Below are 17,965 nucleotides of genomic sequence, written 5' to 3' on the forward strand. Positions count from 1 at the left end.
CAAGTACAATTCAGGGAACAGTGATTTGAAAATTTACTGATCCAGATCTTTTTTGGTCAAGTCATTTTCCCACTAAAGCAAGAGATAAAATCTGCATACCCTTGCCCCTTTTGTATTTATTTGTGATGAATTCTCTGTTCCCTTCTTTAGTGCCTCCAATGCCATTAAGTCCTCCTAGACTTCTGGCCAAGAAGAGTCAGCAGCTGGTGATATCCCCTGTGGGGCCTGTGGCAGGTGATGGGCCCCTCATCTCCATCAAAGTTCTGTATAAGCCCCAAATGGGCAGTAGCTGGTCATCTATTGAAGGTAAGGAATTGTTGTACTGGAATGAGGTGAGTTTTTATGGCACATGCTGGATATGTTGACTGAGACTGGATTCCAAGATCCCTTCCAACCCTTACTTTCTGTTACTTATCTCTCCTTATTCCAATTAAAGAGATTTTCAATTCCCTAAGGTTACATTATGGACATGTTTATGTTTTGTTTTGTTTTATTTGCTTCTGGCCTTGTATTCATAGAATGCTTATAATGGAGAAAGGAATCTTCAGTAAAGGGTAGCATCTCAGTGTCCTGTTTCACCATGGAGTTCAAACATGCAAATACTTTCATGTCAGTTCAAAGCAGCAAGTTGCTAAACATCAAAACTTGGGTTTCCTTGGAACCAGCAGAGGCTCCTTTTCATTGAAGAAAAACAATATGGAAAGTATTGTTGCAAATCTGTTTTTCCAGCAGCATTTTGCATTAACTCTGAAGCTGGTTCCTCAGCCATCTAAAGCAGTTTCTTGGAGAGGACTGGAAGAATCATAAAATAATTTCCTCATCCCTTTTCTTCACAAGTGTCAACTAAATATTCCTTTGGACCTAATCCTGCATCTACTTTGGCTATATTTCTTCCCAGCCATCCAGACAAAACCTAGGAGATTCCAGTTTCTAGATTCCTAGGGTGTCTACTCAGCCAGTTATGAAATTACAAGATGTATTTAGTCATATAAGCAGCAAGGCCTACAAGAGCTGGATGGTATATATGATTCCTCAAGGAGGGGCATGATACTTCAAAGAACCTAGACTAATGAGATTTCTCTCTGCAATAGATGGTAACAGAAAAGGGATGAATGTTAGGCACCGAGAGCTGTAGATCCCAGTTTCAGAGTCCTGCCCATTGAGCTTTCGGTAATAGAAAATAGGTAAAGCAAGACCATGATACGAGACCCTGAATTAATGACTTCTACTCTGATCAGCAGTTGATAACACCCAGAACATCACTCTCATGAACCTGCGACCTGTCACAGCCTACATTGTTAAGGTGCAGCTAACACGCCCTGGAAAGGGAGGAGAAGGTGCCGCTGGCCCCAGTGCTATCATGGTAACAGAGTGCAAAGGTGAGTGCTTAATGTTTGTTAGTCAGATCTGTAGTTTGTGGGAGAGGGGGAAAGGAAATATGACTAAAGAAAAAACAAAGAGGGAACATGAGACAGAGAGGAAAAAGTCCATTTTACCAAGTGCTGTAGATTTTATTTTACATGTCCTACAGCTTATTCTTAGGAGCAATCATGCGCAGGTTGTGAAGAAGAAAAAGGATCTATTTATTCTGGCTTGAAACCAATCAGGATATGAGTCTCGTTCAGTCATTCTTTCCAGCCGGAGATGATATATTCAAGACTTGATAATTTTATGCCTTTATATGTGTGTAAAAACATCAAAATCATATCCCAGGATGCCCTGACTTGAGCTTCAAGAAATAAAAAAAATATTTATTGTTTACTACTTATATACATTATTTGGCTTCTTCTAGTGGTGGAAGGCGGTTCGCATGTCAGTCCCAGATGTTTTCCATAACAAGAGTAACAACAGTTAACTATAATAACAAAATTCAACACTATGTTCTATACAGTAATCAACTTAGAAGGAATACTTTTTTCTTAACTTAGATCCAAGCTCTCTGAATTTGCTTTAACCCTTCTTTTTAATATATTTCTATAACATACCAGCATTTTCAGTTTGGCAACATCTAGCCAAGTTGGCTAAATTGAAAAGCTTAACAGGAACAGATACAGCTGGCATTTTGATGGAAAATATCAGGGCTCTAGGATAGCCTGGGAAATTTAAAAAAAACAGTCTGGAAGAAGATAATAGCAAATCAGTTCCACATTATTGCCAAGAAAATTGCATTCACAACTTAGAGGAGAATGGTAGCAGAGAAGGTAGCAGAAATGGAGCAATTAGCAAGTGTCTATAACATAAAGGTAGACACTGGCTAATTGCTCCAATTCTGCTACCTTCTCCATCTTCAAGTTGGGGAATGGATTTCTGCTGGTATCCAGTTGTATCTGCAAGACATTATATTTTGAGGCAGAGGAGATGAGATATCAGCCTCAGTATTAGTGAAAGGGACAGGAAAGGAACACACTTCCCTAATATGGCCCTTTCACTTTATACAAGGAGAACTTTCTCACCTCTCTTCTCAGCTAGCATACCTTCTCTGAGTGCTGGGAAAGAATGCCTTGCAGCTGAGTGGTGGTGACTCTGACCATCTCTGGGCTAAGGATAGTGACTTCCTGAAGTTGAGTAAAGCAACTAATATACAGTTGACATTGCAGAAAGAGCAAGTGTAGTTGTGTGCTGCATTAAAAACCATTGAGAAGGGAATTCTACACTAAGCCTATGGCTCAGGATGAAAAAACACAGAATTTCTTGCTCCCTTGCGCTGTTGACAACAGAATCAGTTTGATGGGTTTATATTTCTCTATTTCATATAGAGCCAACAGTCAAACCTGTAATTGAAGGTTCATTTGTTGAAGGGAGCAACAATCTACGTGTGAACTGGAATTTGCCCAATAGTGACAACGTGGGTTCTGGGTTCCTTGTCCGGCTCTATGATGCAGCTAAAAAGCTTGTTCATCAGGAAAATGTCACTTCCATGATTGTTCAGTCAGCCTATATTCCACATCTCAAGTTCAAGAAGGACTATAGCCTAGAAGTAATGGTCTATCACTGCACCAGCTTGGGACCACCATCTGATCTCTACAAATTCAAGATCAACAGTAAGGGTAAGAAAGCTGTCCCTTTCAAAATGAACAGGATGGCTCTGGAGTAGGGCACTCAGTATAGTTTGTTTCCAAGTGATCCTTTAGAGAATAACTATTATGTCAGAGATCAGGGTTTTAGAAGTTGCCAGGCTTTGACTGGCCATGTGTTCTATGACTGATGGTCTAAAAAATCCCAAATTTCCACTGCATATTAAGAGAGAGAGGGGGGGGGGGGAAGAGAGAGAGAGAGAGATAAATAGATGATAGATCTAAGAGGCCTCTTGTTGTGCAGTGATTTCTTTGAATTTCCTGTGTTGCCATGGGAAGCCGAGGGTATCATAGGGTATTTCCCTATATCTACTCATTGTATTCCAGCAAGATGACAACCCTGCTGATCAAATCTCTCTCAACTAGGATGCCCCCTGGCTCAGAAAGGAGGGATTTTAAATAATTCTGTGTAGAATCTGCAGCAAGCAGATTTAAGAATTTCATTGCTAGCAGTTCCATGAAAGGATCATTGTGAGCCAGAACAAAGATCAGCTAGTGTGTATTCTTTCCCAGAGTAGTCTGTAATAAGAGCAGACAAAGATGGCATTTACTTTCTATACTTAAATTTTACATTTTTTAAAATACTTTTCAAAAGCCTAATGTGCTTACAGCAGCTCTGCTCCTCAAAGAGTAGAAGATTCATGCAGGAACATTGCATGGTCCCATGGCCATTTCAGGAACCACTGGGAAACAAGTCACTTGCAAAGAGCCCAGAGCTATTGGAAGCATTCGGGACCTTTAAAAGTCAAAGGATGGAAGACATACCTCAGCCAGCTTGGACGCTTTAGCTAACTCCTGTATTATCTTTGGATCTGATTGGAAGATTGTTCTACAGATTTTTAGTAATGTTTAAAAATGGCAAGAAAATTTGCTGGATTGGAGATTCAACCCCAAAAGTAAATTCTTAAATGAAACACACTGTTCCTTATATGCTAAGCCCTAATCAGTGCCTAGGTCATTGTGGCACAGCATGGCATATATTCCAGGCCAAAAGGAACATTTGCAGAGCTAACAGCTGTGCCATTTGCCTCCTCTCTCAGGACCCTCATCACCACGCTCTCTCTCTGTGAACTCCCTTGCTGATAACACCATCAGGCTGTCCTGGCTAGCCCCTGAATACTCTAATGGGGGCATCAACAAATATACTGTAGAGGTGCAGCAGCTGGGAGGCAGCAGTGATCCACAATGGATGGACACAGAGAATGGCAGGGATACCACAAAGATTATCACAGGGCTTAATGCCAGCACAATCTACCAGTTTCGGGTGCGAGCCATCTCTTACGTACCGGGCGAGTGGAGCCAGCCTGTGAGAGCTGAAATCCTGGGTGATGGTGAGTGGGCCAAAAGCCTATTTGGTTAGATGATCCAATGAAAAAATCATGGAAGGGGGAGAATATTGGCATGGAAAAGCCAGGGAAAGTTCCACATACATCTAGCATGCCCTGGCCAGGATTCTCCAAGCAAGCAATCTTGGCCAATTTACCCAGAAGGCAGAACAGCTTAAGAACCCACAAATGGCAGACATGCCATCTTTATTGTACTGTGATATAGTTTTGCCAGCTGTGTACCACAGAGCCAGACATTTTATTTTTGTCCTACAGGAGCCCTGAGCCAAGTGCCTACCCTGGAAAGTAAAAACTTGCCTCCATCTATCACGGACCAGCAACTGGTATTAGCCATTGTGGGCTCTGTCTCTGTCACCTGCCTGACCATATTGTTTGCTCTCCTGGCTCTTTTCCTCATCAAGAAGAATTGTTTTCATCGTCGCCGCACCTTTACCTACCAGTCTGGCTCAGTAAGTGTGTTGTCCCCAGCCCACTCGCCTGCACTTCTCCGATGATCTTGACTCCCTTCCATCAGCATCTTCATTCCTTGGCACTCTTGTCCTTGTGCCCCCATGTTACCGACCTGTCTGGTCCACAGGGTTACCTGCAACTATTCTCCCCACAAATCATCTCACAGGGAGAAGAAACTATTCTGCAATTCAACTCAGGCACCCTGACACTGACACGCCGGCCCAAACCACAGCCTGAGCCACTCAGCTATCCCATCCTGGAGTGGGAAGACATCAAGTTTGAGGACATGATAGGGGAAGGGAACTTTGGACAAGTCATCCGAGCCATGATCAAGAAAGATGGTCTGAGAATGAATGCCGCCATCAAGATGCTGAAAGGTGAGATGTCTGTTATGACTGTTGGACCAAACCTACTAATGTCAGACCATCACCCTTCCCTTTCTGGCAGAATGGATCAATGATTAACCCACCAATCCTGATCCCTGACTTCTAAGTTGGCGGAGGAGGGGGGAGAAATGTTAATAATGTTTGTTACAACACATAAATACAGATTCTTCCTATACAGTGCAAGGTTCTCCTCCAGCAGGTAATGGATGCACCAGCCTCTTCTTGCACCTCTGTTCAGAGGACAAATTAAGGGGCATCCTTATCATGGATCCTTAGAATAAATCTGCATCACACAATTAAATAGATAAAACTAGTTTCATAACAATTCCTCTCCTTAGAATCCAAATCTTTGCAGGAAACTAGAAAATTATTTAGTTACTTAATTATTCATTTACTTATTTACCATCTTTATATACAGTCCTACTCCATAAGGTGCTTAATAATTATAAAAACAGGTAACAGATAAAACAAAACAGAACAATCACCACAAAAAGATTAAAAATCACTTCCCTCAGAACAAAAGAATAAAAAGCAAAACCTCCAATATCTGTGCTTAAAAAGCTGACCACCTATTATTCTCCAAAGACCCTATGGGATAAAACTGTGTTTACTGCCTCCCTGAAAGACAGCTAGATAGTGACAGATCAAACCTTCAGGCTTTTCCAAATGCCAGAGCTGAAAAAAAAAAGAAGGTGGAAAATACACAATATATAAAACGGGTAATTTGAAGGCAGTCTTCTAGATTAACCTGGAAAAGTGCATAGTTTTAAAAAAAACAAGAAAGGCATGCCAATGTAGGATGTGCGTAATTTTTTATAAACAAAGGGATGGGGAACGAATAAGGTTACCCTCTCCTTCTATTATGATCTGGATTCAATTTTACATAAGATAAAGTAATACCAAAGGAATGTTGGATAATATGCATTTTATGTGACATGTAATTAGTCCTAAGACAATATATGCAGCTGCTTTATACCAAACCAGATAGCAGATATGTTGATCTAATTCAATCCAGCCAGTTCTGACATAGAGTGGCCTTACCCTCACGTCCTGCAAACCACAACACTAAGATGCATTGCTAAGTGTTTTTGAAGGATATATTCTGATGGCATGGACTTTATCATATCCCCAGCCCAACCAAGAGGCAGCTTAAATTCATCTTTAGCTATATCAGTGGTACTAAAATCTTGTTTTCTCTCTTGTCCCAAAGTCCTGCTGTACAAATAATCTTCAGTGCCTCATTGATGATGCAGTTGATGATTTGGTCAGGGGCTGAGATCTGCCCAGTTCTCATTGGCCAGTTTGGACTGCTGTAGGCACACCCACTCCCCTCCAGCAAGTGCATTTTTCGTAGAGCTATTCTGCCTGTGTCAGTAGAAGAGTCTGCTTCTTTCAGACTGGGCTCTTTCCTTGCATCTGCCACAGCATGGAACTGTGGGATTGGAGACCTGGAGAGTAAAAAGCTACCTCTCCCCACTTGTCCTGCCAACCTCCCCAGCCCAAGCAGCAGTTTGGCAGGCTGTCAGGGCTCAGAGGGGTGGCAGAGGGGTGGTAGAAGTAGGATTTTCCCCCCTGCCAGGTCTCTCGTTGCACAGAACTTAACCATGTGATCAGAGACCTGGCAGGGAAAGACTCAGCTTCTCACACCTGATGCCAGTCAGCCAGCCTAATAGATGTGAGGAGCTTCCATTTGTGGGATGGGGTGGCTTCCCAGTAAACTAAGAAGGCTCCTCTCCTGCTTTACTAGGATGCCTCCACCCATGCATCAATCAAGCTTTGACAGATGATCAAACCTACTGGTTAGAATTTTCCTTCTCTCTCAACCCCAGCCTATGTTAGTAACAGCAATTGCTGAATGTTTTTTCTACTGGCAGAAAATCAATCAATAGCTTTCCTTAACTTGTCCTACCTTAAAGGTGTCAGGACAGCACCACTTGCAAGTCTCTTTATTAAGATCAGAGGTGAACCATCAGAGTAGTGCAATTTATGCAGGCACATTTTCTGCTGACTCTGAGACAGAAGGAATAGCTCATGACTTTTAGACAGTCTTCACACCTGAAGATGCCAGGGGCTATGAGCTGAGAATCTTTTCTACCAACCATGTGAAGATTTTCCACCACATTTATCAGAAAAAGTTCCCTGTTGGAATCCTCATGCTAGCTAGCTTTCCTAACTGAGTTTGACAAAATTGGCATCTACATCTATATTTCAGAATTTGCCTCTGAGAATGACCACCGGGACTTTGCTGGAGAACTAGAAGTTCTCTGCAAGCTGGGTCATCATCCCAATATCATCAACTTGCTGGGAGCCTGTGAGAACAAGGGTGAGTGCCAGTGACTCAAGACAAAATAATCTCTATACTTAATCTTTCAGTACTTATCATTATTTCCATTTGTCTGCTTTCTTTTCCCCCCAAAATCGGGCGTGTTGGTTGAAGTCTCATTCTACTAAAACCATCTGTGGCTGAAGAGACATAAAGTAATGAACTTTTCAGTAATCTCTTACCTGGCGATTAACTTTTCTTTCCCTCATCTCTTTTTTTTAAAAAAATAGTAATTTTATTAAACATTACAATTAAAAAGATAAACAGTAATATAAACTAAAAAAGAAAAAAAGAAAAAGAAAAAATAGTCAGAAATACAGAAAAAGAAAAAAGAAAAATTATTCTTCGCTGTTAGCTGCAGTCGTTAGCTCCACTTTGGCAGAGATGTCTTCATTCTGCCAACCCTTCTCCAGAAGTCCTGAATCGTGAAAGCCTGCCTTCTAACCCATATCCCCCTCACCTCACATTGGGCTGGTTCTTGAGCAGGCCCTCCCTAAATGATCTTACAATATGGACAGAATCATTACAAACACAATGGTCCCTGAGGAAGATCAACTGATTGAATCAGAACAGCCCTGCCCAATATTTAACTGACATTATCATTTCACTATGGCAAGGTAGAATGATGTGTCTCCTGAAGCAAATACAATCCACACTCATCCTGTTGCATAGAACTGATAGACCAGCAAAGGAGAGCAAAATGTGGGGTCCTTGGTGCTCTCTGAGATTGGTTGTTCGCTTGCAAACATTTCATTACCCAACATCTTCAGTGCTAAACAGTGTTGGGTTTGCTCCCTGTTTATACACAGTAGCTTGCCCTGCCGGTGTTGGAGGCGGTGTAGTTTTCTCCTTGGTAGCTCCTTGATTAGGGTATTGTTTTCTTCTATTAAAGACACAGAGATAAACCAAATTTCACACCATTCAAACAAGACAATAAAAAAGCTTAGAAGGAAACAAAAAGACCAGAACACATCCTCTCCAGCAACCAACACCCAGATAAGCCAGGATTAACACCAGACAAACAAGAAGAAAAAAAACCTAATCAAGGAACTGCCAAGGGGAAAACCACACATCCACCAACACTGGCAGGGCAAGCTACTGTATATAAACCAGGAGCAAACCCCACACTCACTCGCACTGATGATGATACCTAGTCAGGTTATGAAACTTCTGCAAGCAAACAACCAAGCTCAGAGAGCACCAAGGACTCCACAGTTCAACCCTGAGCTACTTATATTTTCTTCTATTAGAGCAAAATGTCCAAAGTCTCTCTCCATACTGGGAGGATGGGTATTAAAACAGAAAATGCATTTTAACGTATACATGTATACAGCGAAGTATGTTAGAGCAAACATTCTTATCTGCAGTTGCATGTAAAATTTTAGGCATCCCTGTCCGAGCTGAAACAACCACTAAAAATCAAATATATTGCCCATCAGGGGGCAGCACATAGCTAGTTAGTATCTGTATCTCTCTGCTGTAAGAGCTTAAGGGAAGGTAGACTGTATATACGTACTTTTCTAAAGATAAATTCTAAAAGTTAAAAATGACAGCTTTCTGTAAATGTTATACATACTATTTATGTACAGTTTACAGATTCAAAGTAAAAAAAAACAGTGAATATGGCAGGTGCAGAAGTTTTAACCCCTTTCAGTCAATGCTTTGGCAAAAATTATACCTTCTGAACATTTCCTGTCTTTATATTCTTGCTTATGGAATATAAGTTTCTTTCTCCACTTTTCCTTGTAGAGGTCTTCTAGCTCAGAGATACACTAGGTCTTCTTGTACCCAAAGCCACTCAGTCTTGCTAGAGTTGGGCTTGAGCTTATTTCTCCTCTTCTAGACTGCCTCCAGCCACTGGGACAATACATCAACAAGCATCACTTGGCCAACCAGGAATTAAGATAGACAGTTGGATGTCTGCACTGCACTGATGATACCTGACCCCATTCTGTCAGATGATGTCTCCCAGCGGTCTCGTGTAGGTGTAAATAGGAGAGAGGAGAGTGTCGAGCCCTGAGGTTCCCACAAGCCACAGGTCTTGGACTCAATCTTTTCTCTCCCACCAACACCAACTGGTACCAACCCCAAAGAAAGGAGAACCACTACAAAATCCCACTCCCAAATCCTGAACTCAGTCCAGAAGGATACCATAATCAATGGTTTTGAAAGCCATCAAGAAGTCAAGGAGGACTGAGTGAATTGTAGCACCTATGCCAATCCTGCTGAACTTCCCCTGCTTTGAAAAAGAAAATTATCTTCATTTGTAAATGCTCAGACAACTGCTTAGAGTAGCTCAAAGTGTTGAAAGTAGGAAGAACAATCACAACCTGAATGATTGAAAGGCTAAGATTATTTGTTCACCTGTCAAATTGTCTTCTCTTAACTATTGCAAGCCTAAAGAGTCAACCACCTTTGGGGACATACAATTAACAAGAAAGGAAGGGAGGAAGGGGAAGGGGCAATCAACCGGAAGGGTTTCAAACTTCTGCACCTGCCATATTCACTGTTATTTTGAATCTGTGAACAACTGCACACGAATAATAATTAGGCATTCAAATTTGCAGAAAGAGATCATGTTTCACGGGACACCGTTTAGAGGTTGGATCACTTTTTGTTCTCTCAATGATTCATTGAAACATATGATTTGAACAGGAGTGCTGAAACTTTTGCATGCCACTGTAGTGTATAAATGTGTTGGGATCTGAGCTGGTTGCCAGGAAAAGCAGTTGAGGTTACAGCAGGTGTCTCAATCAACAAATCTTTGGGTGGTTGCTGTGAACAAAGTATTCCTATTAGGAAACATTAATAAAAGGATGAAGTATGTGTGTATTATAATAACAAGGCCAGTATTACAACACTGTTGTACAAATCAGTGGACATATTTAGCCTGAGAATATTGTGTAAAATTCTGGTCACCACTCTTAAAAAGAATAGAATAGAGCAAATCAAATGTTATTAGAGCTAAAGCAAGATAACAGGGTTTTGTTTGTTTGTTTTTGAGAAAATTAAAAAGCAAAGAATGGGATAGGGTAGAAGCTTCCCCACTCATAATACTAGAACCTGGGACCATCCAATAAACTAAATGATGGGAGACCAAGGACAGGCAAAAGGATTTTTTTGCCCACACAGTGCCTTGTTAGACTATGGAATTTGCCATCATAAGGTAGAGTGATAGCCATAGACTTGGATGGTTTAAAAAGTGGCAGAAATAAATGCATGGAGACTAATGCTATCAGCCACTATTTGTCACAAATATAGGCTACTTTCACTATCACAGGTAATTTGCCATCAAAAGCAGGTCCTGGGTATCTTGAATGGAGGGTGCTATTATACATTTGCCCCGCTGCTTATGCGTTTCCCATGGGCATAATCAATCACTGTAGCAATGGCGAGCTGGTGGAGATAGGTCCTGTCTGATCCAGTAGACTTGTACTAATGTTCTTATGTTCACTTATATTTGTGCTGAGTTATTGGGATGGCCCAGTTTGACAGACTTTGGCCTAACCTTCTAGGTTACCTATACATCGCTATTGAATATGCACCCTATGGGAATTTGCTAGACTTCCTACGCAAAAGCCGAGTGTTGGAGACAGATCCTGCCTTTGCCAGAGAGCATGGAACAGCCTCAACCCTCACATCCCAGCAGCTCTTGCAGTTTGCATCTGATGTAGCCAAAGGCATGCAGTATCTGAGTGAAAAACAGGTCTGTATGCCAAGCAGCCCCACTAACCAGGCTCACTGGAGAAACTCTTTCTATAGGAATCAGCTGGGAAAGCCAGGGAGGTAAACAGAAAAGGACTGTGCATGTAGTTTCTGCCTCTGCTGTGTTTCACATTCCCAGAATGGTAGAACTATAAGCATTCTAGGGAATGACTTCACAGGAGTAGAATCGTACAAGTGTTTTCAGAAGGATTACTGAGACTCATTAAGAGCTAGAGGCAACTGGATATTGTCCTAGTATGAATTAGGACTGAATATGGTAGAATTCTGAATCACAGATGGCCTTGCATTTTCAAAGAAATTCATGAGAAATGTTAGGTTTGAGATGCACCGAGGAATTCCAGTCCATTCACAGTACAATATGTGATGGTTGCTATTGCCTGCAAAACAAGAGTCCCCACGTTCTCTGCCACTAACTATACTGCTCATTATTGTTGTCTCTTCCCCAGTTTATCCACCGAGACCTGGCTGCCAGGAACATACTGGTGGGTGAAAACTTGACCTCCAAGATTGCTGATTTTGGTTTGTCCCGAGGAGAGGAAGTTTATGTTAAGAAGACAATGGTGAGTTTGGTAGAGAATCACGGCAAAGTGGAATTAGAATAACTAGAATATCCCTTGAGAAGCGTTCTCCCACACCGCTTAGGCTTCTTTTCTGCTTTGAAGAGAACACTGCTTCGTCTTTTTTTCTGTGTTGCCCCTCATTCCTCTGTGAATCTCTGATTCTTCAAATATGTTTCTGCAGGGTCGTTTACCAGTTCGTTGGATGGCCATTGAATCCTTGAATTACAGCGTATACACAACCAAAAGTGACGTGTGAGTGACCTATCCTTTGGGGACAGGGTTCACCTCGGATTTCAAATGGTAGGCAATCCTCAGTCTTCCACAAAGTCTTACGATCCTTTTCTTGGCTGACATCATAAGAAAGGTACGTTGAGGGCAATGTGTGATTCAGCCATTTCCACCTTGCTGTCCTCTAGGTAGGTTGCCCATGCTTGCAAGAAATTATAGGAGCTGACATCCAACAAGTTTTTAGATATTGAAAGACATGTAAAATGACTTACAATTAGTAAGCAGAAGATACTGGCTTTTTAATGTTTTCTTTTCCTATTGACGTTATGTAAGAGGCCAAAACCAAAATAATCTTAATAAAATCAACACTTTCTATAGCTAGGCTAAATGTACTAAAGGACCACAGCCCACATCCTAACTTATCTTTCTGTTGCAGGTGGTCTTTTGGGGTCCTTTTGTGGGAAATTGTGAGCTTGGGTAAGTTCCTATCTAGTGGGAACAAGCTGGACTCTGTTCCCTCAACTGTCCTTTGATAGTCTGCATCCTATTTGGGCCTCACGCTGCTTTGTACAGCTTGTTCTTCTCATTTGTTCCACTTCCTCAGACTTCTCTCTGTGGCATGAGAACTTCTTTCCCTTGTCTCAGGGAGGTGAAATAATTAGATTAAAACATTCACTTTGGGGGAAAGCACAAAGTGTGGACATTCTGAGGATTATCTTGAGGGAGAAGAAAAGTTTTACATAAGTTAGACCCCACCTCATTCTTGCTGCCTTGATATTTTTAATTATGCTACCCTTTTCACTGGATGGAGACAAAAGATAATACGGTACTAATAGAGAAATGGACAGTTCTGGAAGAGATGGCAGCATTTGTCCTCGTAGTAGAAGGCTGCTATACTTATGCTTTATACCCCACAATGGCTAAATATGGTGTCTTGTCTGATCTGTTTTTTCTCTTGCTAGGAGGGACACCGTATTGTGGCATGACGTGTGCTGAGCTATATGAAAAGCTGCCACAAGGATACCGCATGGAGAAGCCTCTCAATTGTGATGATGAAGTGTAAGTGGAGGCCCTATTCAAACCTTCACTTTCTGCATATTTCATCCCCTGCATTCTGTATAATATACTTTTTATATTCAATCATACTCCATTGATGATAACTGGCAGACTAGGACATGGCTTTCACATGTTCTCACTGTTTCATTCTGCTGGAAATGCTTAAGAGAGGTAAAAACAGACTAACCTTTCAGGGTAGACCATTCTGGCAGTTCCTCTTCCCTCATGTTTTGTCATTGTTGGTGTTTTTTTAAATTTGTCTCTTCCTCCTACAGGTATGAATTAATGCGTCAATGCTGGCGGGACCGGCCATATGAACGTCCACCATTTGCTCAGATTTCAGTGCAGCTCATTCGCATGCTAGAAGCTAGGAAGGTATTGATCTCAGGAGATATTCCTGCTGTGATCTAAACAATTATTGTGAGCTCTGGAGTATTTATAATCAGATACCACTGCCCAATGTCACCAATAGAATAATCAAGGCACAGTTAGCCTGGCCTTCTGCTGAAAAGGACACATTTTGTATCCTTTTCAATTGTATCTTTCAATTTACTTCAGAATAGTAGGATGCAGGTAGTCCTTGGAGATACAAAGCAGCGGGATGTATATCAAGCAATTGTCCCAAGGCTCCATGGTATGGAGCTTACTCTGAGCACTATCTCAGTGTAAGGTTAGATAATGAGTTACTATTATCATTTAGTCTGTAATCAAAACTAGGAGGAAAATGGAATTTAAAGCAGAGAATGAAAAGAAATCTCCCTGCTGAGTAGCCTTCAACATGATTCTGTTTTTCCTTTGCCAGGCATATGTGAACATGGCATTATTTGAGAACTTCACTTATGCAGGAATTGATGCAACAGCTGAGGAGGCATGAGGGACCTGACTCCTCCCCCTCTGGCTACAAACAGAGCCCGGATGATTGGGACTTTCTTGTACATTTGCCTCATGGGGATGTCAGCAGCTTATCACACAGACTGTGCTGGGCACAGTGTACAGTTGGACGCTGTTAGTTTAGAAGATTCTGCAGGAACCTAATATGTCAACTTTCCTTACAGTAGAGGAGACTACCCTTGAATGGATTGTTCCAATATGTGTGGCTTTTAAAAATCAAACATTATAGGTATTTTCTGTGTAAGAGAGAGGCCCATCACTCCAAGGGAGAACATGTCCAAAATGTTCCACCATACTGAAGAAAAAAAGTCTAAGAAGATTGGGAACCAGTCAAGGACACTGTGGCTACAACGCACACCACACAAGAAAGGACAGCCCTACATTACTGCCAAATTCCTTGGACAGCATTACAGAAAAGATGGGGCAGTTGGCAAACAGGGCAATTCTTTCCAGAATCCAATTCTCCAAGAAATAACGTCTATCTACAATGATCAACTTTGTCAGCCCCACTGGGTAGACCAGACCAGGAAAGCAACTCCACAGGAAGGCTAAAACGACTTTTATTGAGACTGACTGTAATAATGGAATCTTGCAAGTCTGATTGTGCTATACCTCTTCCTCCTTCTTATGGTTCAATGAATTAGAGAGGCATCTGCGTGAGGTGCTTCCGAATGTTATTGTTCTGGACTTTAAAAAAATGCTTCAGCCTTTTTTGCCTAGGTAATTTTTCCTACATATCTCCATCAAGGTCATCTTCCTTACTCTCTATATCTTTTTCCTCATTTCATGATGACCTGGCCATTTCCTGAAATAAGACCATATGACACTGAGCCCAGCATTTGAAATTCTAGTTCTTAGATAAGCCACTAGATATACTAAGTACCTAGTGAAGAAACTGGAACAAAGGCCTGGCACCCTTGAGGTGTGGACTAGAAAAAGGAGAGAAGTCCCAACCTCATTTCCTTCTATGAAAAAAAAAATCTGTCCCTTCCTCTTCTCAGTCTAAGCCACTAACTCATAATGTTCCCAGAAAGTTAGGGAGTTACACAGGAAATCTCCTTCAAACATATTAACCAGACCAAGATACATAATGCATCTAAGAACTGACCATCAGTCCTCCCTCCTTCAAAAGGGACTGATAGCTTTCTAGTGAGGAAATCTATGAGTTCCAGCAGGATTTGGAGGAGGGGGTGGTTGGCGGAGATTATTAGATCAGATTAAGCTTTCAGTAAGGAAAGTACTGTAAAGAATTTCAGAAACTTTTATTTGTGAAATTTAATATACCTACCTGCTTAGAAACAGGATACTGAGCTGACTGTACAACACTTAGGAAATTCCTTCCATACTGAAGACTTCTGTGTCTCACCTCTGCTCCCCAGAAACATTAGAACTTTGGAAAATAGGTTTCCAGGAAAACACAGAGGCATTTGTTAGCTTCTCTAGACAGCTACAATTTAAACAAAACCAAATACCAAAAAAAAACCCCATGCCTTATAACTCTATGGAAAACTAATTCAAACTTTGAGGGCATATTTCATTATTGATTCTTTTCCAGCCTCCATGAGCCACAGGGGTGATGTCATTAGAGTGGGAAGGAACAATATTTTCAGCTGTTTCTTCCAAAGTTGAAGGCCTGCAGAAGATAGATGGCTATTATAACTTATAATGCACCTTAACTCTTTTCCCTTACCAAAAGAAAAAAAAATGTTCTACCTTAAAACAACTGTTTATATCACTGAATTTTAATGGCAGAATCTTGAAGGCTCAAGGCAACTGGAAAAATGGGTCTGGGTCATATCCAACTTAAGGACTGCAACTTACCCCTGCCCTCTAAGTTCCAGTGTTTCTTATACTGCAATTCCAGAAAAGGTCTTAGCTATTATGAAGTAAATGATTAGGGCTTGGCAATGTTTCAGATTCAGTCTTCAAAAATTGCTTTGAAGAGTATAGGAATAAAAAGATAGCATCTGAAAAAGCAACTTTTTCTGGATTGAAAAGATGCAAGTTGTTCAAGGTGTGGCCAACAGGTGTTCAGTTTATACTCTTGCGCAGCCCAAAGCAGGAGACTTTCAGGAGATTGCATCTAAAGTATTGCAGAGTTTTCTGAAAAGGGTTACCCAAGTAAGCTATGGTTTTTGTCTACGATGGCAACTACAAGAAGAGTGTATTCTCATTTTATCACTTGAAAGCAGATAAGATCTTTAAAAGAATCAAGGTCAGCCTTCCCAATTTGATCTCTTCCAGAAATGTTAGAATCCAGTTCCCAGCATTCCTCCGTAACCTATGGTTAGCTTTTTTTTTTTTTTAAAGATGTCAAGTCAGTTTTTGACTCTTGATGACTGCCTGGACAAGTCCCTGCAAGAAATGTTTCTTGGCAACATTTTCAGAAGTGGTTTGCCATTGCCTGCTTCCTAGGGCTGAGAGGGTGTGACTGGCCAAGATCACCCAGCCAGCTTTCATGCCTAAAGAGGCACTAGAACTCACAGTCTCCTAGTTTCTAGCCTGATGCCTTAATCGCTACACCAAACTTGCTCTAACAGTTAGCCTTAATGCCTAGAAATTATGGGAAATGAAGTGAAATGCATCATTTTAGGGCACCAGGCTAGATTTAGGGCTGATTTGGATTTGTGGAGGAAAAAGCTTCCAGTATTTTAAGGGGGATTATCATACTTTCAGATTTTTATTGGAGGATAAGACTGTTTGTCAGCAGGGGTGACTTTATAATAAAGGCAGGAGGTAGTAGTGACAATCCAGAAATCTCCAGGTCCCTATTTCAGTAAGTAGCCTGTTTATTCATTACTATGGTATGCAGGAAGCATTGTTGCCACTGTGTAATGTTTATTGAAAGGTGCCCCAGTGTCTCTTTTTCCATTACATTTATAAGGTGTATAAGTGCTCAGAACAGCAGATAGGGCAGGAAAGAGTAGAATATACAGAACATTCTCTTTCACGCCATTGTAGTTATACCAATTAGCTGTTAAAGCTGATTAGGAACAGAACAGCTATTTAGCAAATGAAATCGGTGTCCATTTAGATTACACAGAGCAGGTGGGGCAACTGTATGGGTTAAACTCGGTCTTTAGCACTCCTCTTTATTATGGCATGGCCTACTTTTGGCTTTCTTTGGCTTTAAATATTTTAAGATGCAGAATAGGAAAGAGACAGTAAAAGAAAAAAAGAAAATCAATGTATACATGTAAATCAGTTTTTCTTCCCTGTTAAATTTTTGCAGAAATGTAGGCTCATGTATTTGCTGCTCCCCCTTCCCACTCTGCTTTCTGGATCTTATTGTTGCTTGCCCTAGAACAAGTAGCTGCTATGGATTCAAAAGTATGCTTTGCATATTGTTGTATGGATCTCTTCTTCCTTACCAAACCTTTTGCTTTGTTCCATACATAAATTGTTGCAAACGCAATTTTTTCATAAATGAGTTTTTCCTAACAAATTTTGTTTCACACTCTTGACAAATTATACTTCAAATGTCAAGTGGTGTAAGGTAGGTTGTAAGGTAACCTTTCTCAACCTTTTGACCCTGGAGGAACCCTTGAAATATTTTTCAGGCCTCAGGAACCCCTGCACATTCAGGCTCAAATACAGTCCTGTATATATGCATTAACAGTGTTCTTAAACTAAATATCAAGAATGAAACTTATCACTTTAATGTGAACTTGCCCAAATTTGAAATATTTTTTTAAATAAATTGTGATCTCCCAGGGAACCCCTAGTGACCTCTCGCAGAACCCTAGTTCCGGGTGAGAAACCCTGTTGTAAGGGATGATAAATTATACACACCTATTCTGTCATGAGTAAGGATGGCGAGCAGGGGGCTCCCATCCAGACTGTTAAGCGCATGCGTAGCACTGAGGAATTGGGCAGCCATTCAAAGAGACACAGATCGGGACCACCTTAACCTTTGGGTTTTATA

The 17,965-nt window shown here is 41.1% G+C and overlaps 1 protein-coding gene across 3 annotated transcripts in view; it reads left to right on the forward strand.

The window, feature by feature from the left end:
• The window catches only part of TIE1 (tyrosine kinase with immunoglobulin like and EGF like domains 1), a 52,429-nt gene extending 34,944 nt beyond the window's left edge, over positions 1-17,485 (forward strand). The window contains exons 10-23 of one of the 3 annotated variants that reach the window (XM_063297761.1): positions 151-306; positions 1,239-1,379; positions 2,757-3,047; positions 4,115-4,405; positions 4,676-4,869; positions 5,037-5,247; positions 7,469-7,579; positions 11,095-11,285; positions 11,752-11,865; positions 12,047-12,117; positions 12,530-12,570; positions 13,056-13,152; positions 13,425-13,524; positions 13,952-17,485. In XM_063297761.1, the coding sequence (XP_063153831.1) occupies positions 151-306; positions 1,239-1,379; positions 2,757-3,047; positions 4,115-4,405; positions 4,676-4,869; positions 5,037-5,247; positions 7,469-7,579; positions 11,095-11,285; positions 11,752-11,865; positions 12,047-12,117; positions 12,530-12,570; positions 13,056-13,152; positions 13,425-13,524; positions 13,952-14,023 (2,081 nt within the window). In that variant the 3' untranslated portion in view covers positions 14,024-17,485. The remainder of the gene's footprint in view (positions 1-150; positions 307-1,238; positions 1,380-2,756; positions 3,048-4,114; positions 4,406-4,675; positions 4,870-5,036; positions 5,248-7,468; positions 7,580-11,094; positions 11,286-11,751; positions 11,866-12,046; positions 12,118-12,529; positions 12,571-13,055; positions 13,153-13,424; positions 13,525-13,951) is intronic. The other 2 variants (XM_063297762.1, XM_063297763.1) reach the window with 2 other exon arrangements.
• Positions 17,486-17,965: the final 480 nt, after the last annotated feature.

Source organism: Candoia aspera, chromosome 3 (assembly GCF_035149785.1).
Source record: "Candoia aspera isolate rCanAsp1 chromosome 3, rCanAsp1.hap2, whole genome shotgun sequence".
In the NCBI taxonomy this organism is placed as follows: Eukaryota; Metazoa; Chordata; class Lepidosauria; order Squamata; family Boidae; genus Candoia; species Candoia aspera.